The sequence below is a fragment of the Sebastes umbrosus genome, chromosome 2 (genome assembly GCF_015220745.1).
Source record: "Sebastes umbrosus isolate fSebUmb1 chromosome 2, fSebUmb1.pri, whole genome shotgun sequence".
In the NCBI taxonomy this organism is placed as follows: Eukaryota; Metazoa; Chordata; class Actinopteri; order Perciformes; family Sebastidae; genus Sebastes; species Sebastes umbrosus.
The window spans coordinates 11,214,600-11,234,843 of record NC_051270.1 but is presented as its reverse complement, the minus strand read 5'-3'; the positions used below and the strand labels follow the sequence as shown (position 1 = coordinate 11,234,843).

Genomic DNA, 20,244 nt, shown 5'->3' with positions numbered 1-20,244 from the left:
GGTTACAAATCAGAAAACAGGGTTTACTAACATCAATATTCACAGTGCAAGTAGAAAAAAAGGAGAGCTACAGTACGTGGTTCTCTCAGTAATTATAGCTATTGTAATGCTGCATTCAGTGCATAAGTATTAAGTGGTTTCATTGTTGGTGATCCATTAAATCTTAAATACACAATTGGTTGATGTTACCAACAGTGTTTTGCACATTATATTGGTAAGTTTTATCATTCATACTGCTGTTGGAAGAAAGGTCCATCAAACTTGTTTTCTTCTCTTAACCACATGCTTACGTATACAGTGTTTGGGCCAGACGTCAGTGCATAAACAGTTACACTGGTTTTCCTCTCTACTGTAGGTCCTCCATGCCTCCTCTTGGTGGCGCTCAGTGTCCTGTGTTGGTTACTTCCACAACTGTTCATTGCTTCTCATAGCAACAAGACCCAAGTGACAAGTTGGGGCTTGTCTGAGCGAGGCCAATGATCTGAACTTCCTCAATGTGCAGAGCAGCAGGTTGACTCTGCTCTGAGCCATGCAGCACCACTCCTCTGCTACCAGCTGGACATAGAGAGACATACAGGGGACTCTTAGATCAGACGACCCTCAATCTGGATCTTAAAACCCAAAACAAACGACACTGGTAAGTGACTACGACCCTCTTTATGAGTAAAGTTTTCTTGTTTTTAAGTCAGAAGTTCAGCTTTAGATGACATGGATGACATATTGCATGACAAGTCAGCTGACAAGCAAAATTAAACACATCATCATCCACTTCTCCATGAGTTATTGCAGTTCAGAGTGACACGCTACAGTTAATAATTCACTATTTTAAATGGCTTTATTGCAGCCAGGCCTTAATGCACTAACAATAAAGTATTGATCATAAAAAAAGCATTGACTCAGTAAGTCACATTTAAATGTTCAGCACGTGTCTGAAAGTGAAAGTAAGAAGGCCTATTTTGATGAAGCTTCTGTCAGTGAGGAAAAACAGGATACGGGTGTTACCCATCGCAAATGGCAACATATTCTGCATTTCTCAGCGTGTAAATTGATATCTGATTTATTAAGGAGTTACCAGAAAAATAAAAACACCAAACAAATGTGCAGCGTTGGACAACATTATGTGGAAAGCTGTTTCTTTCCATCTAGTAATTCATAGACAAGTTGTCCTACATCATTAATGAGGAAGATAATGAAGCATGTAGCAACAAAATGTTTTAGAGTTGGAGTTTTTGAGTTAAACTAAGCTACTTTTGTGTGTGTTTCAGTCCGGTTTAATACTTTTCTGTTTTGCTGTTGAGTGACTTTCTTATTTTCTTTTATTCTGGGACTCAGGGCACATTAACCCATCTGTTGTCGAAGGAGGATTAACAAAACATTCTTGAGAAATCAGGGCATTTTAAATCAGATAATGACTGGTCAGGGCCTGGAGGTCTGCATGAATACCACAGGCTATGATTCATATGAAAGAGTAGCTGTGTGCATAGCGATGCTTCCCAATTCCTGTAAATCCCTATTAGTTGTGGGTGCTGTCTTGCTATTGAGATATTTCTGGTCTGAAAGCAGGAGCTTTGGAAATGAGTCAGAAAATATGTTGGTTTTTTTTACTAATGAAGAAATCATGTGACATAATATAGCCTATAAATAGCCTATATACTCTCCTGATTTCAGTATTTGAAGCAAAGTGTTGCATCTGAGAATAGTGTGACTTAAAGTGACAATAGTCAGAATGTTTTTCATCTTTTTTTTCATCATTGGGCAAAAATGCCATAATAACCTTTCAGCATATTGTAATTCAAGTGTTCTGGGAGATAACTAGACTTCTGCACCTCCTCATGGCTCTGTTTTCAGCCTTTAAAAAAAATCTAACACACCACGTTAATAAGCCGATCTCCTCACGGTACCGCAAGCTGTGAACGCAGCTGTTTTTAAATCTTGTTTGCACAGTCTCTATTTGTTATTATTCCCAGTTCAATACACTATTGAGCTGTTAGCAAACTAAATGAAATATAATTTCATTTTATTATGTTTGGACAAGCTCTTACATTATCCAACAGTTGCCACATGCCCAGCTGATAAACTTTAATCGACCTACTGCATGACGCAATCTTTGCTGGGATGGTGGAGTGGGTGAAATACACATTTCAGTCTTCAGAAGTGTCTAATCCTTTTGTAAATGTTGCCTAAATTATTATCATATTAGATAGCACAATATAGTCCGGTATATGATAAGTAGGGACTGTAGATAAACAGAGTATAAAAATGTTCATGTTGATGAATAGATATTGTAAATCTATATGTTGTCTGTATGTTTTTGCATACCTTACAGCTCCATACATACAACATAGTATAACATTGTATAAAGCTAAAAATGCTGAATGTACTATATTTACACTGCATCCCAAAAACATGCATCATTCTGTGACATTTTACATTTTTGCACACATTGGTGATGCCACTATCATCTTCTTGGTATTTCCTCAACTGATCTCAACATGGCTGCTGGGACACAAAATTTCTCATTTTGAAGCTAAACAGTACACTACAAGATGTTGACGAGAAATAGGCATTACAGTAACAGAATATTGATTCATATTTGATCAGCGCTGCCTAGTTCGACCCTTTCATCAGAGTTCGCGTGTGATTGACAGCTGCTCAGAGACGGCAAGGCTCCAGCTCAGCTCTGATTGGTTGTTTTGCTCCGGTCAGTGAAATCTTGCAGATTAGGCCATTAAGGACTGCTGCTTTAAGTGAAAGCTTTTTAGTGCATTCATTCAGAGGAAAGAATAAGAGGTCTCTGCTCCCTCCACACTGACTAGCATCTAGACCTACACTATACAGACAGTCCGGACACTGTTAGGCCTACTGTGCTCCTTTTAGGAGAAAAAGCAGCTGTTTAACTCAAGATGAATATGCCTGAAATAAGTGATGCTTTGTTAAAGACATATCTGTTACACAAGTGCAAAGTATGTATGTAGAGTATAGTATGTCAAAACATTTATAATATAGCATGTCATAAAAAAGTCATAGTTAAGTATGCCATAAAAAATAATACTACAGTATGCCATAAATAATTAATATAATTGTGTTATACAGAAGTCACAGTATAGTATGCCATTAAAAATGAAAAATATACTATGTTGTAACAAACCTGGGATAAGACCAAGAGTAGAAAAAAAAAATATTCACCTTATTTGACCCCAAATTATTAAAATACGAAAATAAAACAATAAGGATAGTTGATCTCAACACGTTTAATGGGGTCAAATTGTCACTTATAGATATATAACAAATAGGAGCGCACCTATTCTTTTACGCACAGTGACATCACGCTCTACACGCGCCGCTGCTCGCTCCGATCAGTCAATGCACCTGCGCGTGGCTTGCACACCTCCATGCACGAGGTACCTGGGCTGGGAGGAACTACGGTCTGTTTGGCTTTTGCAACACGGGCGAAAGTTGTTGTTGCACCTTGATGAAAACGACGTGTGGAAACGCTATTTAGTGAACTCTTGTGCCAACAACAATATCAACAAACACAACATGACCACGAGGAAAGTTCTGCAGGATTACATGGACTCAAAAGGAGAATTTACTTGAGCTTTGACAAGAGCACCGAGACCTGTTTGGATGTACCCAGCGAGCTGAACCACAACAACAACAACAACAACAACAACCAGGACGACACACAGAAGAGTCTGAGAGAAACTGCTGATTGTCTTCAACAGCCAGGTGAGCAAAATATAGGTTGATTCTTCATCAGTGCAGTTGGAGCTACTTTATTGTGATGACGAGAGATAGACAGAGTTGGAAATTAGTAACAGTAAACAGTAAAATATGAAAGTGTGTCTGCCAAAATAACAATAGTTATCTATTGAGTGTCTGCTAGAGTTTGGAATCCAGCAGCCAACAGTGGCAGGTAGACACAAACGTTAATTTCCAACACTGGAGATAGACTACATGATGCCTTAACAAACATGTAAAGGCAGTTTGAAACATTTTGTATATATTAATATTTATATATTTATATATATATATATATTAATATATATATATATATATATTAATATTTATATATATATATATATATATATATATATATATATATTTATATATATATATATAAATATTAATATTTATATATATATATTAATATTTATACATATATATATATTAATATATATATATTAATATTTATATATATATATATAAATATTTTTATATATTTATATATATATATATTTTTATATATTTATATATATATATTTATATATATAAATATATAAATATAAATATATATATTAATATATATATATATATTTTTATATATTTATATATATATATTTTTATATATTTATATATATATTTATATATATTTATATATATATATTTATATATATAAATATATATATATAAATATAAATATATATAAATATAAATATATATATTAATATATATATATTTATATTTATATATATATATATTTACACACATATATAAAATGTTGTAACCAATGTCAGTATACAGTAGTATTTCATAACAAATGTCAGTTTAGTATGCCATAAAAAATTGCATCGTATAGTATGTTGAAAAAAAGTCAGTATAGTTTGTCAAATAAAGTCATGAAGTCACAGTATAGTATGCCATTAAGAATTAATAATAAACTACATTATAAAAAATGCCATAAAAAGTAATACTATAGTATTTCACAACAAATGTCATAGTTTAGTATGCCATAAAAATAATGTGTCATAAAAAATGTGAGTTTAGTATATCATAAAAAATATAGTCGATAAAAGTCAGTCATAGAATAGTATGCCATTAAAAATGAATAATATACTATGTTGTAACAAATGCCAGTGTAGTATGTCACAAAATGTCAAATAAAAATGTAATAGTCAGTGTATCATGTCATAAAAATATCATAGTATGGTATGCCTTAAACATTTTCAGTTACAAAAGTCATAGTATAATATATCATAAAAAATGACAGTATTGTCCTGATTTTTTCCTCAACAAAACATTCATACAAATTCTTCAAAAGAATATACAAAAATACGGACATCCAAATGATCTGCATAATCATTTTATTAAGTCAACACTGGAGTACTACAGTATGAAATGAAAAGAACCCGTACACTTAACAAAGACAAATATTTCACTTTTTATTCAGTCAGGGTTCAGTTGATAGACTTTAACATCAGGTGGCTGTTGGGACATTTTCAACACTGGTATGAACATAAAACTCTCAAGAGTTAAAAAATCTTCAGTACAGAAGATCAGACATTTTTGCTTTAAAAAGTTAAATACATAAATGTAGAAGTCAAGTCCACGAGAGCATTGCTCTAAGAAACAACCAATCATTGAGCTTCAAAAGTCTACATTAGCTGGATGAATTCACAAATATTATTCAGTTTTATTTTTGGATTCATTTCGGACCAATCAAGCAGCTGTAGTTACTTTTCGTTTGACTACGGGTAGGTAGGATATATAGAGTATGTTCATACAGTAGAGAACAAAGATGTGGAATAAGTAAACGGTCCTCCTCAGTGTGGGTCGAGAACTCTGCACTCATCTGGGGAGAAAAGAAAAGGAATACATAAGAATTTGCAGCACATTCAAGGCTGCACAACTAATTGAATATTAATCGCGATCACGATTTTGGCTTCCCACAATTAAATAAACATTATTGCCTGAGATATTGACGTTTAAAATGCGTGCTCCGCTCGTAGAAAACTCTGCTGCATATCAAATTAAGTGCTTTCTAATCTATCAGCCAGCGAAAAACTTTTCTGCATGTTGCAGCTGCAGTCTAGAGTAGAAGAGTAATATACTGCATTACTCGTTTTGCCCGTCTGCCCAAAGGATTAAACTTGGCGGGTCAGAGACGTCGCTCGGTATTTTGATGGCATACCATACTATGACACTTTTATGTCATACTAGATGTTATGGCATATTATGATATAGTCCTACTATATTATTTATTTATGGTATTCTAGATTTTTAATGGCCTATTACACTATGGCATTTTTGTGGCATACAGTATGACATGTTTTCATGACATTTTACGACTATGACATGCTATTTTAACGAGCAAAAATGAGCAAGAGAGAGTGAGCGAGCAAAAATGAGTGAACGAGAGAGAGGGAGCGAGCAGATGAGGAAGCGAGAGAGAATGAGAGAAAATTAGTGAGCAAGAGAGCGAGCAGGAGAAAATGAGCGAATGAGAGGAAAGTGAGAGAATGAGCGAGTGAGCGAGAGAGAGCGCAAGCCAGCGAGAATGAGCGAGCGAGTGAGCAAGAAAGAGCGAGAGAAAATAAGCGAGCAAGAGAGAGAGAGAGTGAGCGAATGAGAGAGTGAGCGAGCTAGTGAGCAAGAGAGAGAGCGAGAGGGCAAGAGGATGAGCGAGCGAGAGAAAATGAGTGAGCAAGAGAGTGAGCGAGCGAGAATTAGAGAAAATGAGTGAGCGAGAAAGAGAACGTGCAAGAGAGAGAGTAAGTGAAAATGAGTGAGTGAGCGAGAGAGCGAGCAAGCGAGAATGAGCGAGCAAGAGAGTGAGTGAGAGACAGAGAGGGAGCGAGCGAGAATGAGCAAGAAAATGGGCGAGCGAGAGAAAATGAGCGAGCTAGCGAGAGAGTGAGAGCGAGAGAGACAGCGGGAGTGAATGAATTAGCGAGAGAGACAGCAGGAGTGAATGATCGAGCGAAAATGAGCGAGCAAGAATGAGCGAGAGTGAGTGAGTGAGCGAGCGAGCGAGCGAGCATCAACGAGTGAGCGAATGAGCAAGCGAGAATGAGAGTGAGCAAGTATGAGCAAAAATGAGGGAGCGAGAGAGAATGAGCGAGCGAGAGGATGAGCGAGCAAGAGACTGAGCGAGCGAAAATGAGCAAACGAGAGAGTGAGTGAGCGAGAAAGAATGAACGAGCGAGAGGGGATCAACGAGCGAAAGAGAGAATGAGCTAGCGAGAATGAGGGAGCGAGCGAGAGAAAATGAGCGAACGAGAGGAAATTGAGAGAATGAGTGAGCGAGCGAGAGAGTTAGAGAAAATTAGTGAGCAAGAGAGTGATTGAGAGACAGAGTGAGAGAGAGAAAATGAGCGAACAAGAGACTGAGCGAGCCAGCGAGAATGAGCCAGCGAGTGAGAATGAGAGTGAGCGAGAATGAGCCAGCGAGTGAGAATGAGAGTGAGCGAGAATGAGCCAGCGAGTGAGAATGAGAGTGAGCGAGAGAGAGAGTGAGCAAAAATGAGCGAGCAGGAGAAAGACAGTGAGTGAGCGACAGAGAGTGAGCTAGCAAGCGAGAGCGAATGAGTGAGAGAGAAAGAGAACGAGCAAGAGAGGGAGAACAGAAGTGTAGCTGTGATACAAAAACTTACTTTGATTATGAAGCTTAATGCTGCAGTCTAGTTACCTCACTGAAACACAGGAGAATTGGACAGTAGCATTAGTTTACCATAAAAATGTCCTAAAATGTGTCATAGTACAGTATGTCATTAAGAAATATCAGTATGGTATGCCATGAAAATAATAGTGTCATAAAAGAATTCATAAAAAGTCATAGTGTATGACAACAGTGTCATAGTATAACATTACATAAAAAGTAACAAAAAATAATAAAATATCATAGTATGCACTGTATGTTATAAAAAATGTTACAGTACATTATGCTATAAAATGTCATAGTATAGATTGCCTTGGAAATGTCATAAAAAAAATATAGTATAGTATGGCATAACAGGGCTGTAGTACTCAGTCCATTTTTTAAGTCTTGCACTTGTCTTGGACCCGTGCTCGGCTATTGAGAAGGTTGCCTGATTCTAACAGTGTTACCCACTATACACATATGTATTCAACAGCAGCGCAGCGCCACCGCTAAAAATATATCTGAATGCAATTTGGGCCACCACGACAAAAAACAAGGAGCGCTAGTTGTGAATGCGAGAAATGCAATGAGACAAAGAGGGAGTGAGATCAGATTACGTACTGTATATAACACAGACCTGCTGACGCGCATTCAACGACATACTGTACTATGACACGTTATGACATTTTTATGGCATACTATACTATGATTTGGTTTACATTACCAAAGCAACTGTGAACTAAAAACTGATATCTTGTCCTCTCTCTAGGTTACATGGTGGAGAGGAGGTTGTGTTGCTCAGACTGTTTGGTGATGCCTGGAAGCTGCTTGACATCCTCCTGGATCCATCTCTTCATATTATGTTCACATTAAATGTATCAATTTTGTCATATGGCTTGTCTATGTTGTATTTTTATTACGTGTTATTACTCTGTACACACTATATCTCTTGTCTGTCCATCCTGTTGGAGGGATCCGTCAGTTGCTCTGTCTGAGGTTTCTTTCATTTATTCCTCATCCAGTAAGAGGGTCATACTGTAGGACAAAGGCTTCTGTATGCTGGACAGATTGTAAAGCCCCTTGAGGGAAATTTGTAATATTGGGCTATACAAATAAAATTTACTTGACTGACATTTTTATGACCTATAATAGTATATTTTTTTATGACATTTTGCATGAACTCTTATGACATACTACATTATTTTTATGGCATACTATACAATGGATTTTTCTATGACATTATTATGACTCATTTATGGCATACTATGACACTTTTATGTTAATTTATAACATACTATGACTTTTTTTTAGGACTTTAATGACATACTATACATGTTTATGACATTTTCATGGCATACTATTTTAGGATATTTTTATGGCAAGCTATACTATGACATTTTTTGAGCATTTTGAGGGCATACTACGCTGTAACATTTTCTATGGCATTTTTATGACAGTATACTATGATATTTTTATGACATAATATATTATTTATTATGTCATTTTTTAATGACATTTTTATGGCATACTATACTATGACATTCATTCCTTACATTGTTATTTTTATGATATACTATGTTTTTTTATGGCATATTATACTATGACACTTTTTATGTCATTTTTAATGGCATATACTGTACTAGGAGAATATACTATGAGATTTTATAGCATAATATTGTATGACATGACATTTTTATGGCCTACTATACTGACATTTTTATGGCCTACTATTCTATAACAGTTTTTATGAAATACTATACTATGACATTTTAATGACATTTTTATGGAATGCTACACTGACATGTTTTATGACATTTTATGGCATTGTATACTATCACATTTTTTATGGCATACTATACGATGACATTTTAATGACATTTTTATGGCATACTATAGTATGACTTTTTTATGACTTTCTTATGACATACTATACTATGTTTTATGATTTTTTTTATGGCATACTTTACCCAATGAAACAATAATGAAAGTATCAAGACAATATTTTGCTTAACTGGTGTTTCCTTACTTTGAGTTCGTCCAGCATCCTCTGCTTGTTTTAGATCTCTTCTTGGAGGCTGCTGAGCTGCTTCCCATCAGCCTCTCTGTGGTTCTCCAGCTGCTCCTCCAGCGTTTTCTGGAGGACGGAGACGTAAAAAAACACATTACAGACACACAATCATTCAAATATAAAAATCACGTCATCTGACTGTTGCAGTCTTCAGCCGTGTATAGACGGTAGAGTTTTTCAGGTCCACCTCTCCTCACCTTGATGTCCTCGCCTCCACACAGTCTGCTGCTCCTCCCCCAAACACCTTGTGTCTTTTCTCTGAGAACCAACAAAGAAGATAAAGGAGCTCCTTAAATGGGCTGGTATTTCAGCTTCAGGTATTCTGAAGTTCTGGACATCAGAGACAATAATATTCTCAGGAAGTGTAAATCACACTGAATGATATCTGAATGTCCACATCTATTAGAGACCATATCCTATAATTTCATGAATTTTCAAGAAGTTCATAACAAAGTTAAAGAGGCCACTGAATTTAAAATATGTTGTATGTTTTCAATATTCAACAATATTAAACACAATGCAGCTGGTAATGAGAAACACATATCCTACCTCAGAGCTTCAGCACAGAGAAGTTTCTCTCAGTTGGTCTGTGTAACGTTCCTCTTCTTCCCAGATGTCATCCATGGAGGCTGCATATCTACAAGTGTGTGACAAATAAAAGCACCTGTCTTAACATGCAACACAACTGACAGTTAAAGTAAAAATCATACAACAATAACACTTTTATAGAGTTTATAGTTATATATTTATATAGTTAGCATTAACACTGGAAAGTATTTGGACGAACCTGAATACTCTTCCGTAGTTCCCGCAGACCTTGTAAACACCACTCTACTTAAATAAAGTCATCAGAATTTTGAGTTGGATTAATAAAGTTGAACCATGTTGCACACATTCAAACCAACCTTGGTGCATGAAATAAAAAGTGAATATTTGCACTGATAAATTATCTTTCATTTCATTTAAATTTATTTTGTTGTTCATTTTAACCCTAATTACTGTGTTTTTCAATCGAGTCTGGTACATGTAGCTTTGAGGAGAGTATATTCATTGTAAACGCAGTAGAGACTCCGTGTCTATTTAGACTATGTCTATTTTGGTACAAAGGTTTACCAGTGTGGTAGACAGTCTTCTGAGATTTACTCGCCAAACTGAAAATCTACCCAAATTTGGTGCTTGGCGGGTGTTAATTTCGGACCACAAATCTTTAAATCACTGAGTAAACTGGTATGCCATTACTAGCATATTTCTTACTCATAAAATTAGATGATTCTGCTTCCAAGAGCAACATTACAGTACTCAAGCAGTTGGTAATGTGAGGCAATAACAGAAATAGGAGCACCATGTGCTGTAAATTAAAACTGGGCTGAACATGTTTCACACGCATAGATTAATTACCATAAACCATAAAAAGTTTTGGGCAAATTTTGCATCACGTGACGGCCCCGATAGTAAGTTCCATTTATTTTTTTGCTAATTAATTAATACTTATCCTAATGACTGTGCTTTTCCAATGTAATCTGGTAGCTTTGAGGAAGGCATATTAATTGTATCTTTTGTCCTCCATACATCTTTATGAAGCAGGTTCATGAGGCAGCTGTTCCCTACTGAGTTACAAACACAATAAATTATTTCCAAAAAATTGTTAAAAAAAAAGAAAAAACGTTTATGAATGTGTTGAGTGAAGGGGCACAGTGGTGGACTGACTGCTCGTATGACACAACAGCAACTCAACAATGCCCCTTTCTACACGAAAATGTTTGAAAAGTGATCAATATTCCAACAAGATCTCACTATGAATATTTGTAATGTTATGTTAGCTAACTTAATATGAACTGTGTCAAAAGACATTATTCTTCTGAAAAAAAAGTCTTACATCCTCCATCTGCTGTAGTTTGGGGGAGTTGGAAATTGCTAACGTAACATTTCCTGCTGGCTGGCTGAATCGGTTTGTCTTACTGCATGAGAGGAGAGGAGAAGGGAGGGGGAATCGGAAAGAGACTCGCAGCTTGAGTGAGCACTGTTGGTCCTAGTGCGTGTAGTTTCTCCTAGTTTTATTTTTTTGTTCTAATATAATGTAAAAAGTGGAGAGGTCCAATACTGCCTTCTGAGAAAGTGTGCCCTCCTCGTAAATTACGCCCTTTGGTATCAACACATGCCATCTGCAGATACTGTACACTGAGGTCTGTCTGACTCAGTGAGGACAGTAACACAGAATGATAAACAGCACATGTGGGAATGATTAGAGGAACAGAGTCTCAGATTCAGACTGAAGTGGGTGAAGTAGAAAGGGCCTCTACCGGTGGAGGAAGAGCAGTCAAAGTAAAAGTACCAACAGGCCTACAATGATGTAAAAATAGCCCGTTACAAGTTGAAGGGTGGTGTTGGAGATGACGCATGGCCTCTGAAAACCTGTGATCATTTTTTATCATCATACAGCCTGGGACAAAGGCTCTTTAATGGAAGCTGGCAAAGAACATAACGGTCAGTTAAAAGTATGAATTCATGCTTTCTGTAAGAAGACAATCAAACAACTTTTAAATTGCTTGTTTTTTCTCAATGGAGTTTGGATCGATCAGTGACAGGCTATGCAGCTGCTCCATCAAGACTCAAGATAAAGTCATCGAGGCATACATACAGCAGCAACGTTATTGTTTATACTATAGACAGTCTGTGGTTCGAACTGCATACACAGAGTTTCGTCCGGTTTCTGTACAAATATGATGTCCTGTTGTAGCTCTGGATGCCCACAGACAGCTACAATATTTGTTTTTCTTCCATTTCTGATTCACCATGGTCACCATTCTCTAACCGACTAATTAAATAAACTTGTCAATCGTACATCAAAGTTGCCAGCTGCCAGGGTGGAACAGTAGCTCATGTTTGGGAAGTTTTCCTATCTGAGATATGCAGCAACACATGTGACTCATCACAATTGCCTTTTAATGAGAAGATTGATATCAATAATTTCTGTATGCTAAATATGAAGCTAGAGGATTATTTTAGCATACAAACTGGAAACAGGAGGAATCAGCAATCCTAGCTCCGTCCAAAGTTGAAAAAAAACAACCTATCAGCAGCTGTACAATTTACTAAATAATATCTGTACACAACTAATTTATTTGTACACAAAGAGAAATGTAAAAGTCGTTTATAAGGAGTTTCATGCTATGGTTATTTATTGGCTGGGCCAGTGACTTGGTTACAAGAAGTAACAACCACTACATGGTTTTGTACATTTTGTTTAAATAGTAGCAAAAAAACTGAACTATGAAAATATGACATTTTACAAATTGTATTTATTTAGTGGTTGGCTGACTTACGTTGATCACCGATTGTACTGCAATGCAAGGTTTTTAAGCTCCCTAAATTGCCTCTCGGTGGTTCTAATGTTCTTTTCCTTGTTTAGGCGCTCATTCCTGCTCTGACTCTCATCCTGTGTGAGTGTGGATGTCACCATGGCAACCGGGCCTCAGGGTAACCAGGGACGGCCAAGGTTTGGCCCCAGTGACCGTCTGATCGCTATGTTCAGGTTAGCGCTGAAGTCTCACAGCATTACTCATACAGTGGTTGTTTTGTTTGTATGGAATCTCAAAAGAGTGTTGACACTTAACATAAATATAACAAGGGCTACTCCCTGTATTTAACAAGTGGTGTATCGGTAAAAAGCACACAGGTTTACATTGAGAAAAAGGACCGTTTCACTATGTGTGGCATTTTATTTATTTTTCAGATGTTTTCCAGCCAACAATTATCGTTCATTTAACCACTATACTAACAACTATGCCTCCTCTGATTTAGGGCCTGCTCCAGAGATCCAACCGAGGCGATCAAAACGAGACTGAGATGTATGTTGCACACATTTCTGCAACACCACAGGGACAACGCAGAAAATGAGAACACCAACGGTATAATAACATATTAAAGGATCCTAAAATAATGGGACCAGGGGATGCAATAGTAACTTGAATGTTGGGGATAAATGCATGATGAAGGCTTTCATTCAAATTTAAAGAAACACTGTCAATATTTCTGGATGACTGATGATTACGGCCTTCACAGGGTTACTAGTTTAGTTGGAGACAAAACCATCCACATTTTTAATATTCACTGGTTCCATGAGAAGCAACATCGTGTCTTTGAGCACAGCAGGGAACTCCTGTCTGCTCTCCTTCGGTATTTTAAATCCCTACATGATTAGAGAGCTGGCTGTGTTTTAATCACAGGTATCAGATGCTGGAATGAAGCCCTTGTTGTTGATACATGTCAACATATAATCCTTGTGGTATTGCCTTCACAGATTTGGCAGTAAGGTGCTGTTGTGAAGCCGGGATCTGGTATTACAGGATCCTGGAGAACCTCATCAGTGAAGAGAGGAAGAGGAGGGGAATTGGTGACATCTTGGTGAGTGTACTGCCCTCATGTGGCGTAAAGTGGAACTGGTAGTGTCTGACAAACACCTTTTCTGCACACTAGGGGCACTGAATGAACAGTCACAGTGATACAGAATGTGTTATACTATATGTTTATGTCCTTCTAGAGCCTTTTTTAAAAATTAAAGTTTTGATCTTTTAATTTTTTACATTTTGTGCATGTGTTTCTCGCAGCACATCTTGGAGATTGAGCCTTTCCAGTGCTGTCTGGTGGCCTGTTGTTTGGAGATTACCATATCATCAAGCCGTCTATCATATGACTTCCCTCTGCTCACTCAGATCTTAAAACTGGCACCATACCACTTCCTGAAGGTGTGTTTCCACATTCACAAACATTCAATGAAAAAATGCATGCCATTTAATAAATGTCCATGATATAAGAGAATGTGCACAGACAGGATTTTGCCAATATTTGTCATGGTGTGCATTACCCAATATAGACGTCAATTCAGTGTTTGTCCCAGATAGTTTCCCATCTGGTTTGAGATTTAAACCAAAGCAACATCCACACCACCTCTAACTTTGAGGATACCTCCCGTTCTCTATTGTGTTCTCCTATGGTCTGGCAGGTGATTGAGCCGGTGTTGCGGGTTGCAGTGGGCCTGCCTGGCACTGTGGTCAGACACCTCGCCCAAGTGGAGGAGAAAATTCTGGGGAGCTTGGCCTGGACCAGCGACTCACCGCTGTGGGAAGAAATCAGAGCCAACGAGGGCCATCTGCCTTCCTGCCAACAGGTTGGCAATAACACAAAAACATTTTACCTGGCTCCATGAGTTATCCAAGATTTAATACTCGAAGTTCTTCCAAGGTGATGCCGGTGACAATTTCTGCGCAAGATTAAATTAGAAATATGATTAAAATGTTTTTTTTTCCTACTGATTGAATGATGGACCTTAGTCAAAACATCCGAAGCAGTGCAGCGTCTCTTCATACAAACATGGCTTTAATGAGGGCTTTGTGTCATACGCAGGTGATGCTTCCTACACAGCTTGAAGATCCAAAGAGAGCAGACTTTCAACCTGACAGAAACCAACCAGGAGGTACAAACGCAGTGTATTAAAGCTCTTTTTAATCACATTGTTGTAATACTATTCCATTTGATACACTCCTCAATTGCAAACGGACTGCAGTATTCTTATTATGGATTGACTGGTTTTGCCAGCGGATCTCAATATGGGAGCTGAACCGTCTGCCAGCACTGACCAACAGCGTTCCCCATCAGCTGTAAACAGGCCTCAGAGAAGCAACTCCCTCCATCTGTTTGCTCGCCAGGTCACTTAATCTACACCATAACATTCTCCCTAAGTGTAATAATAACTGTTATTTGGAGCCACATTTACAATCACCATTTAACATTTCTATCAAGAGAAAGAAAGCCAGCTAATCTTTGTAATTTGATATTTTTTACATTAAAGATGATTAAAATGATGCATGAGTCAGTAAGAGACGACATCGTATCCTGTACTCTGTTTAGCTTATGTCCAGATGAGTCAATGACCAAAGTATTTTACCATCTATTATCTCTATATGCTATACTATATTTATGTACTATAACACTGTCACATGGGAATATAATCATTTCTCAGGGGAAGTTGTTTGGAATATTTGGAGATGATATCTATAGTGTGGTGATGATTTCTTCTTTGGCTCAGGTTTACAGCTTGATGGGTAAGCGTCTGAGGGCGCTGTGTTCCACACTGGACATTTCTGATGAGCGGCGGCTGAAGATCTGGACCTGTTTTGAGTACTCTCTGGTCCACTGCACTGACATCATGGTAGACCGTCATCTGGACCAACTGCTCCTGTGCGCCATCTACGTCATATCTAAGGTGGGCTTTGATAGACCTGATAGAGGTAAACATGCTGGTTTGCAGGGATGTCAGTGTCTAGGGGATATTATCACTGTAGGTGAAGAACTGAACATGTTTTTAAAAGGTTAACTTATAGTTTACCATTTTACACTTTGAATTTGTCTGACTAGTGTGGTATGTTGACCTGATGCCGTAAATGCCACTTGCATTTTATTTATTTATTATTTATTTCTTCCAGGGAAGAAGGCTAGTTTGACTCCATTCAGATTTTTGCATGTACTTTAACAACACTTAATAATCAATTATTAACTCCTGGCATTGCTTTTACAGATTACCATGGGGGAAATACCATTCAAACGCATAATGAGGTGCTACAAGTCTCAGCCATTTGCCAGCAAAAGTGTAAGTTTCTTTTTTCTTTTTTTTAAGATTACTCCTGCTCGTCATCTTTGACCCATAAACAAAATATAAACAAAACAGTGGGATTGATACATAGACCTGAAGTCACTGTTACAATCAGCTCAGGAAGCTGATTTGCTTTAAAAAAAAAATGGATAATTCAAACATAAGATGTGTTACTTAAGATGTTTAACATGTTTAGATGTTTAGCATATTTAAAGTGTATTTGAGGGTTTTGTGTTATTGTTATATTAGTTCAATAGTTATGAACACAGATATTTTTTGTTCTCAGGTCTGCAAAAATGTGCGGATGTCCGGAAGAGATACAGAAAATTCTCTCACTGGAAACAACAGTAAGAAACCCTTTAGTAATAAAAAAAACACTCATCTTCATGCAGGACAAATAAGAGTTAGAACTTCCTCTCATTTACCCAGAGATGAATTGGTGTATAAGGTTGATATGGGACATTATGATACAGTGTGATGTAATACACATATTACTGGCTCGCGGTTGTATGCCTCTGCCAATCAGTCAAGTTGCAGTTACATTCATGTCCGTAATCACTTCATTTGATCCTTTTAGACATTTGTGTGAAATTGTCATAATGAGCATATGAATTCTTGAGTTATGGCCAAAAATTGTGTTTTGTGAGGTCACAGTGACCTTGACCTTTGACCTCCAAAGTCTAATCAGTTCATCCTTGAGTTTGTGCAAATTTGAAGAAATTCCCTGTAGGCGTTACTGAGATATCAAGTTCACAAGAATGGGACGGACAAACTACTTTCGTACGGACGGACGGACGGATAACCCGAAAACATAACGCCTGTCGCCAGCCTGGAGGCATTACAATGCTAATTTAAATATTAGATAAGACATGCTTTGACTTTGCAAAGACAGATGCGTCCTGTTAGTCCAAATGAAACACTTCCTGCATACGAGTAAACATTATATATATATCCTCAGCTGGACACACCAACATGAGATCATCACCAGCATCATGTTAGAGAATTTTTTCATTGGCTGCCATCATGCTCCACAACCACCACCATGTTCCCTTTAACTGAAGCCCTTTAGGCAGGCAGCACATCCAGGGTCAGCCACAAGTCAAGTATTATGGCGCTGGAGTGCTACATTATAGCTATGACTCATTGTATAAAAAAATGTAACACATCAAGTTACCACAATAACTCACAATATATTACCTGCATTATATCAGTAGTGTAAGAGGAGACAATGTGCTGTAATTCCACAACGAGAAGCATTTATTACATTGTTGATTACAGATAATGGAGACCACGGCGTCAGATTTCCGACCCCCAACACACCATCGACACATTATCCAGGAACTTCTCAGGAGGACAGGGGCAATCTTATTCACTTTTACAACCAGATCTACACGACTAAGATGCAGCACTTTGCCGAGCAGTTTGCCCCGACCTCTGTAGTAAGTGAAGCCTTTTAAGTGTGAATTTGGCAAACAGAACAAGAAGGTCACAAAATATCAAAATCCCATTAATGGATGTGTAAAATGTTGTAATATACTGATCACTTCATCTCTTACGATGGGATTTTCTAACGCATGCTATGTCTTGTGTAGGGAGACACTCCTCCTTTGTCTCCATACCCCCGACAGTGGAAAGCATCTCCTCGCAGACAGCGGCCGTCCAGCAGCCACTCCATCACCATTTCACCGTACGACACGGAAACATCTTCCATCCGTACACCCGGACTCTGCTACTACTTCAACTCAAGCCCCCCAGAGGTCTGTGGACAACCTTTTTTAGTTATCAAATTACCAATAAAAATTCAATTTGTGCACAGTGTAGATAGAATATACAGTATAGTATAGAATATATATACATTTTCATGAATTAAAAAGGTCCAGTGTGTAACACAGATATGGATAGCTTATATTAATTAGTATGTTTTCTTTAGTGTATAATCACCTGAAAATAAGAATCGTGTTTTCGTTAGAATGAGCCGTTTATATCTACATGCAGAGTGGCTCCAAAGCCGGCCGCCATGTTTCTACAGTAGCCCAGAATGGACAAACCAAACACTGGCTCTAGATAGGGCCATTTGCATTTCCATATTTTCGCGTTGGCCACCGTAGTTCTACAAGCTTGGCACACGAGAGAAGTTTCATTTGGTTGCAATCTGCAACCTCACCGCTAGATGCCGCCAAATCCTACACACTCTACCTTTAACGCTTTTAACAGAACTAAATCTAGATTTCATCATGATTGAGTGATTAAGTCAAACAGTTAAATATTGCTACAAATATCCCTCCTGTTTCCACAGCGTCTGCGTGAGATCAATAACATGATCAGGACGGGAAGGTCACCCAACAGACGAGGCTATGCGGTGCCACTGGATAGAGAAGAGGAGGACGAGGGAGAAGGGGAGGAGGAGGAAGATGATGGTCCTTCAGCGAAGAGGCTTTGTTTGGATGGTCAGTCAGCCTGGCAGAAGCGACTACATAATGTGGTGAATGATCGCGTCACTAGAAGGGGCCGGGACCAGGACCGGGACCAACCAGGACCAGGACTGGGACCAGGACCGGGACCAGTTACAAGGCCTAACCTGCACTAGAGCAGAGAGGAGCATGTAGTCTCGCTCTGCTGCTGTTTCTGAGGCTGTAATAACACCGTCAGGGCAGCTTTGTCTTCCTTTATAGATATCTGCTAAGAATTCCTTCGGGCCAAATTCTTTGTCAGCTCAAAGTCTGGTCTGCAGTCTGTGCTAAAATTATGCCTTTTTGCTCTGCACTATTTCTGACACTTACTGTCCTTGAAAAGGGCATTTACCCCTCAGCTCAGTGGCCAATAGTAGAAGATTGTGGTCGTCCTGAGCAGCTCCCTGGTGGAGGTGTATGATGTATAAATTTGAAGTAGGGCATGGCTGGAGAGTGCTCAGTTGACTTCCCTTGGCTGTGCCTAAATAAAGTTACACCGAGCATTGCAGTTAAAATTATGGGACAAGCTTGTCTGCCCTTTACAGCGCTCATGGGGACGAGCATATGTCAAGCTTCTACCAGTGTCTAAGGCCTTCATGAATAAGTGTTCACTGCAAGCCACTTTAAAGCAATTGTATGTGTTTTTCCTGTTTTAACCTATAATAATGCTTTTTTTAATATAATTAAGAATTTGAAAAGATAGCTTAGACTGTTGAAAACATGGTGAAACATGATTTTTCAATTCTTCAGAGGAATGAAGGGAAAGTGACACCATGAAACTTTATTCAAATGGTACTTGAAGTATGGAAACCTATGTGTGTTTGAGAAACAAAAAGATAATAATAATGCTTTCATCAGCATGACTGATTGCAACCAGGGTTGGAAATTAGCACCAGCCACATGCTGGTAAAATATGCAAGTGGGTGCTAGATTTGCTTCACTCACCAGCCAAAAATACCGACGGTAATCTATTGAGTGGCTGATAGATTTTGAAAACTATCAGCCACAGTGGCAGGTGGACAAAAAAGGTAATTTCCAACACTGATTGCAAACTTAATATCTTGGCTGATTTAACAGGATACTGCATTTCATTAAAGCGCCCCTCTACTCAGAAAAGGATGTTTGACCTTGTCTGTGCAGAATGATGTATGTGTAGCTAGACAGGAGGCGTTTTCACGTTCATCTGCTGAAGACACAAAGCTTCTAAAAATTAAATCTGAGTTTTAGATGTTGGCATCCAAAAAAAAATGTTGGAGTTGTTAAAAAAACATATCAAACAAAGTATTACTTAAAGGTACAGTGTGTAGGATTTGGCAGCATCTAGTGGTGTGGTTGCAGATTGCAACCAACTGAATACCCCTCTGCTCACTCCTTACTTTCCAAGACTGTGGTAATGTGAGCTGCCGAGTGTTAAACAGTGGTAACACCATTCACCTCGCTCAGAGGCCATCCATACCATAATAACACTACCTCCCTATGTAAATATGAAGGGCTCATTCTAAGCTAACAAAAACACAATTCTTAGTTTTGGTTGAATACACACTAATGAAACATAGGTATGAATATCATATACCATTTCTGCTAATAGATCCCCCAAAATGTTACACACTGTTCCTTTAAAGCAGATTATTTTCATATCTTAAAAGGTCTCTTTTGTTAAATCGAAATACTTTCTGTATTCTTCCAAGTGTCAACAGCTTTTTGAAAAACAATCAGT

The 20,244-nt window shown here is 38.0% G+C and overlaps 1 protein-coding gene and 1 long non-coding RNA gene across 3 annotated transcripts in view; one reads left to right on the top strand and one right to left on the bottom strand.

Moving 5' to 3' along the window:
* Positions 1 to 475: 475 nt before the first annotated feature.
* Positions 476 to 20,144, top strand: LOC119476789 (retinoblastoma-like protein 2). Its single transcript, XM_037750337.1, has 14 exons — positions 476 to 637; positions 12,838 to 12,960; positions 13,230 to 13,336; positions 13,729 to 13,832; positions 14,036 to 14,173; positions 14,431 to 14,595; positions 14,832 to 14,901; positions 15,024 to 15,133; positions 15,514 to 15,690; positions 16,003 to 16,074; positions 16,364 to 16,424; positions 17,356 to 17,516; positions 17,670 to 17,834; positions 18,374 to 20,144. The coding sequence occupies exons 2-14, from the start codon at positions 12,887 to 12,889 to the stop codon at positions 18,662 to 18,664; spliced, it is 1,695 nt and encodes a 564-aa protein (XP_037606265.1). The 5' UTR covers positions 476 to 637; positions 12,838 to 12,886; the 3' UTR covers positions 18,665 to 20,144.
* The window catches only part of LOC119476799, an 81,184-nt gene continuing 66,115 nt past the window's right edge, over positions 5,176 to 20,244 (bottom strand). The window contains exons 1-5 of one of the 2 annotated variants that reach the window (XR_005204109.1): positions 10,216 to 10,265; positions 9,978 to 10,065; positions 9,626 to 9,686; positions 9,387 to 9,494; positions 5,176 to 5,572 (exon numbers count right to left, since the gene is read on the bottom strand). This is a non-coding gene — a long non-coding RNA (uncharacterized LOC119476799). Of the gene's footprint in view, positions 5,573 to 9,386; positions 9,495 to 9,625; positions 9,687 to 9,977; positions 10,066 to 10,215; positions 10,266 to 20,244 lie in introns of those variants that run through there. The other variant, XR_005204108.1, reaches the window with a different exon arrangement.

Bases quoted from the DNA above. Each gene is read 5' to 3' on its own strand.
- LOC119476789 (XM_037750337.1), top strand. From the start codon at position 12,887: ATGGCAACCGGGCCTCAGGGTAACCAGGGACGGCCAAGGTTTGGCCCC. The intron at 14,596-14,831 runs GTTGGCAATAAC...TGTCATACGCAG, and splicing joins ATCTGCCTTCCTGCCAACAG to GTGATGCTTCCTACACAGCT. The intron at 16,075-16,363 runs GTAAGTTTCTTT...TTTTGTTCTCAG, and splicing joins AGCCATTTGCCAGCAAAAGT to GTCTGCAAAAATGTGCGGAT.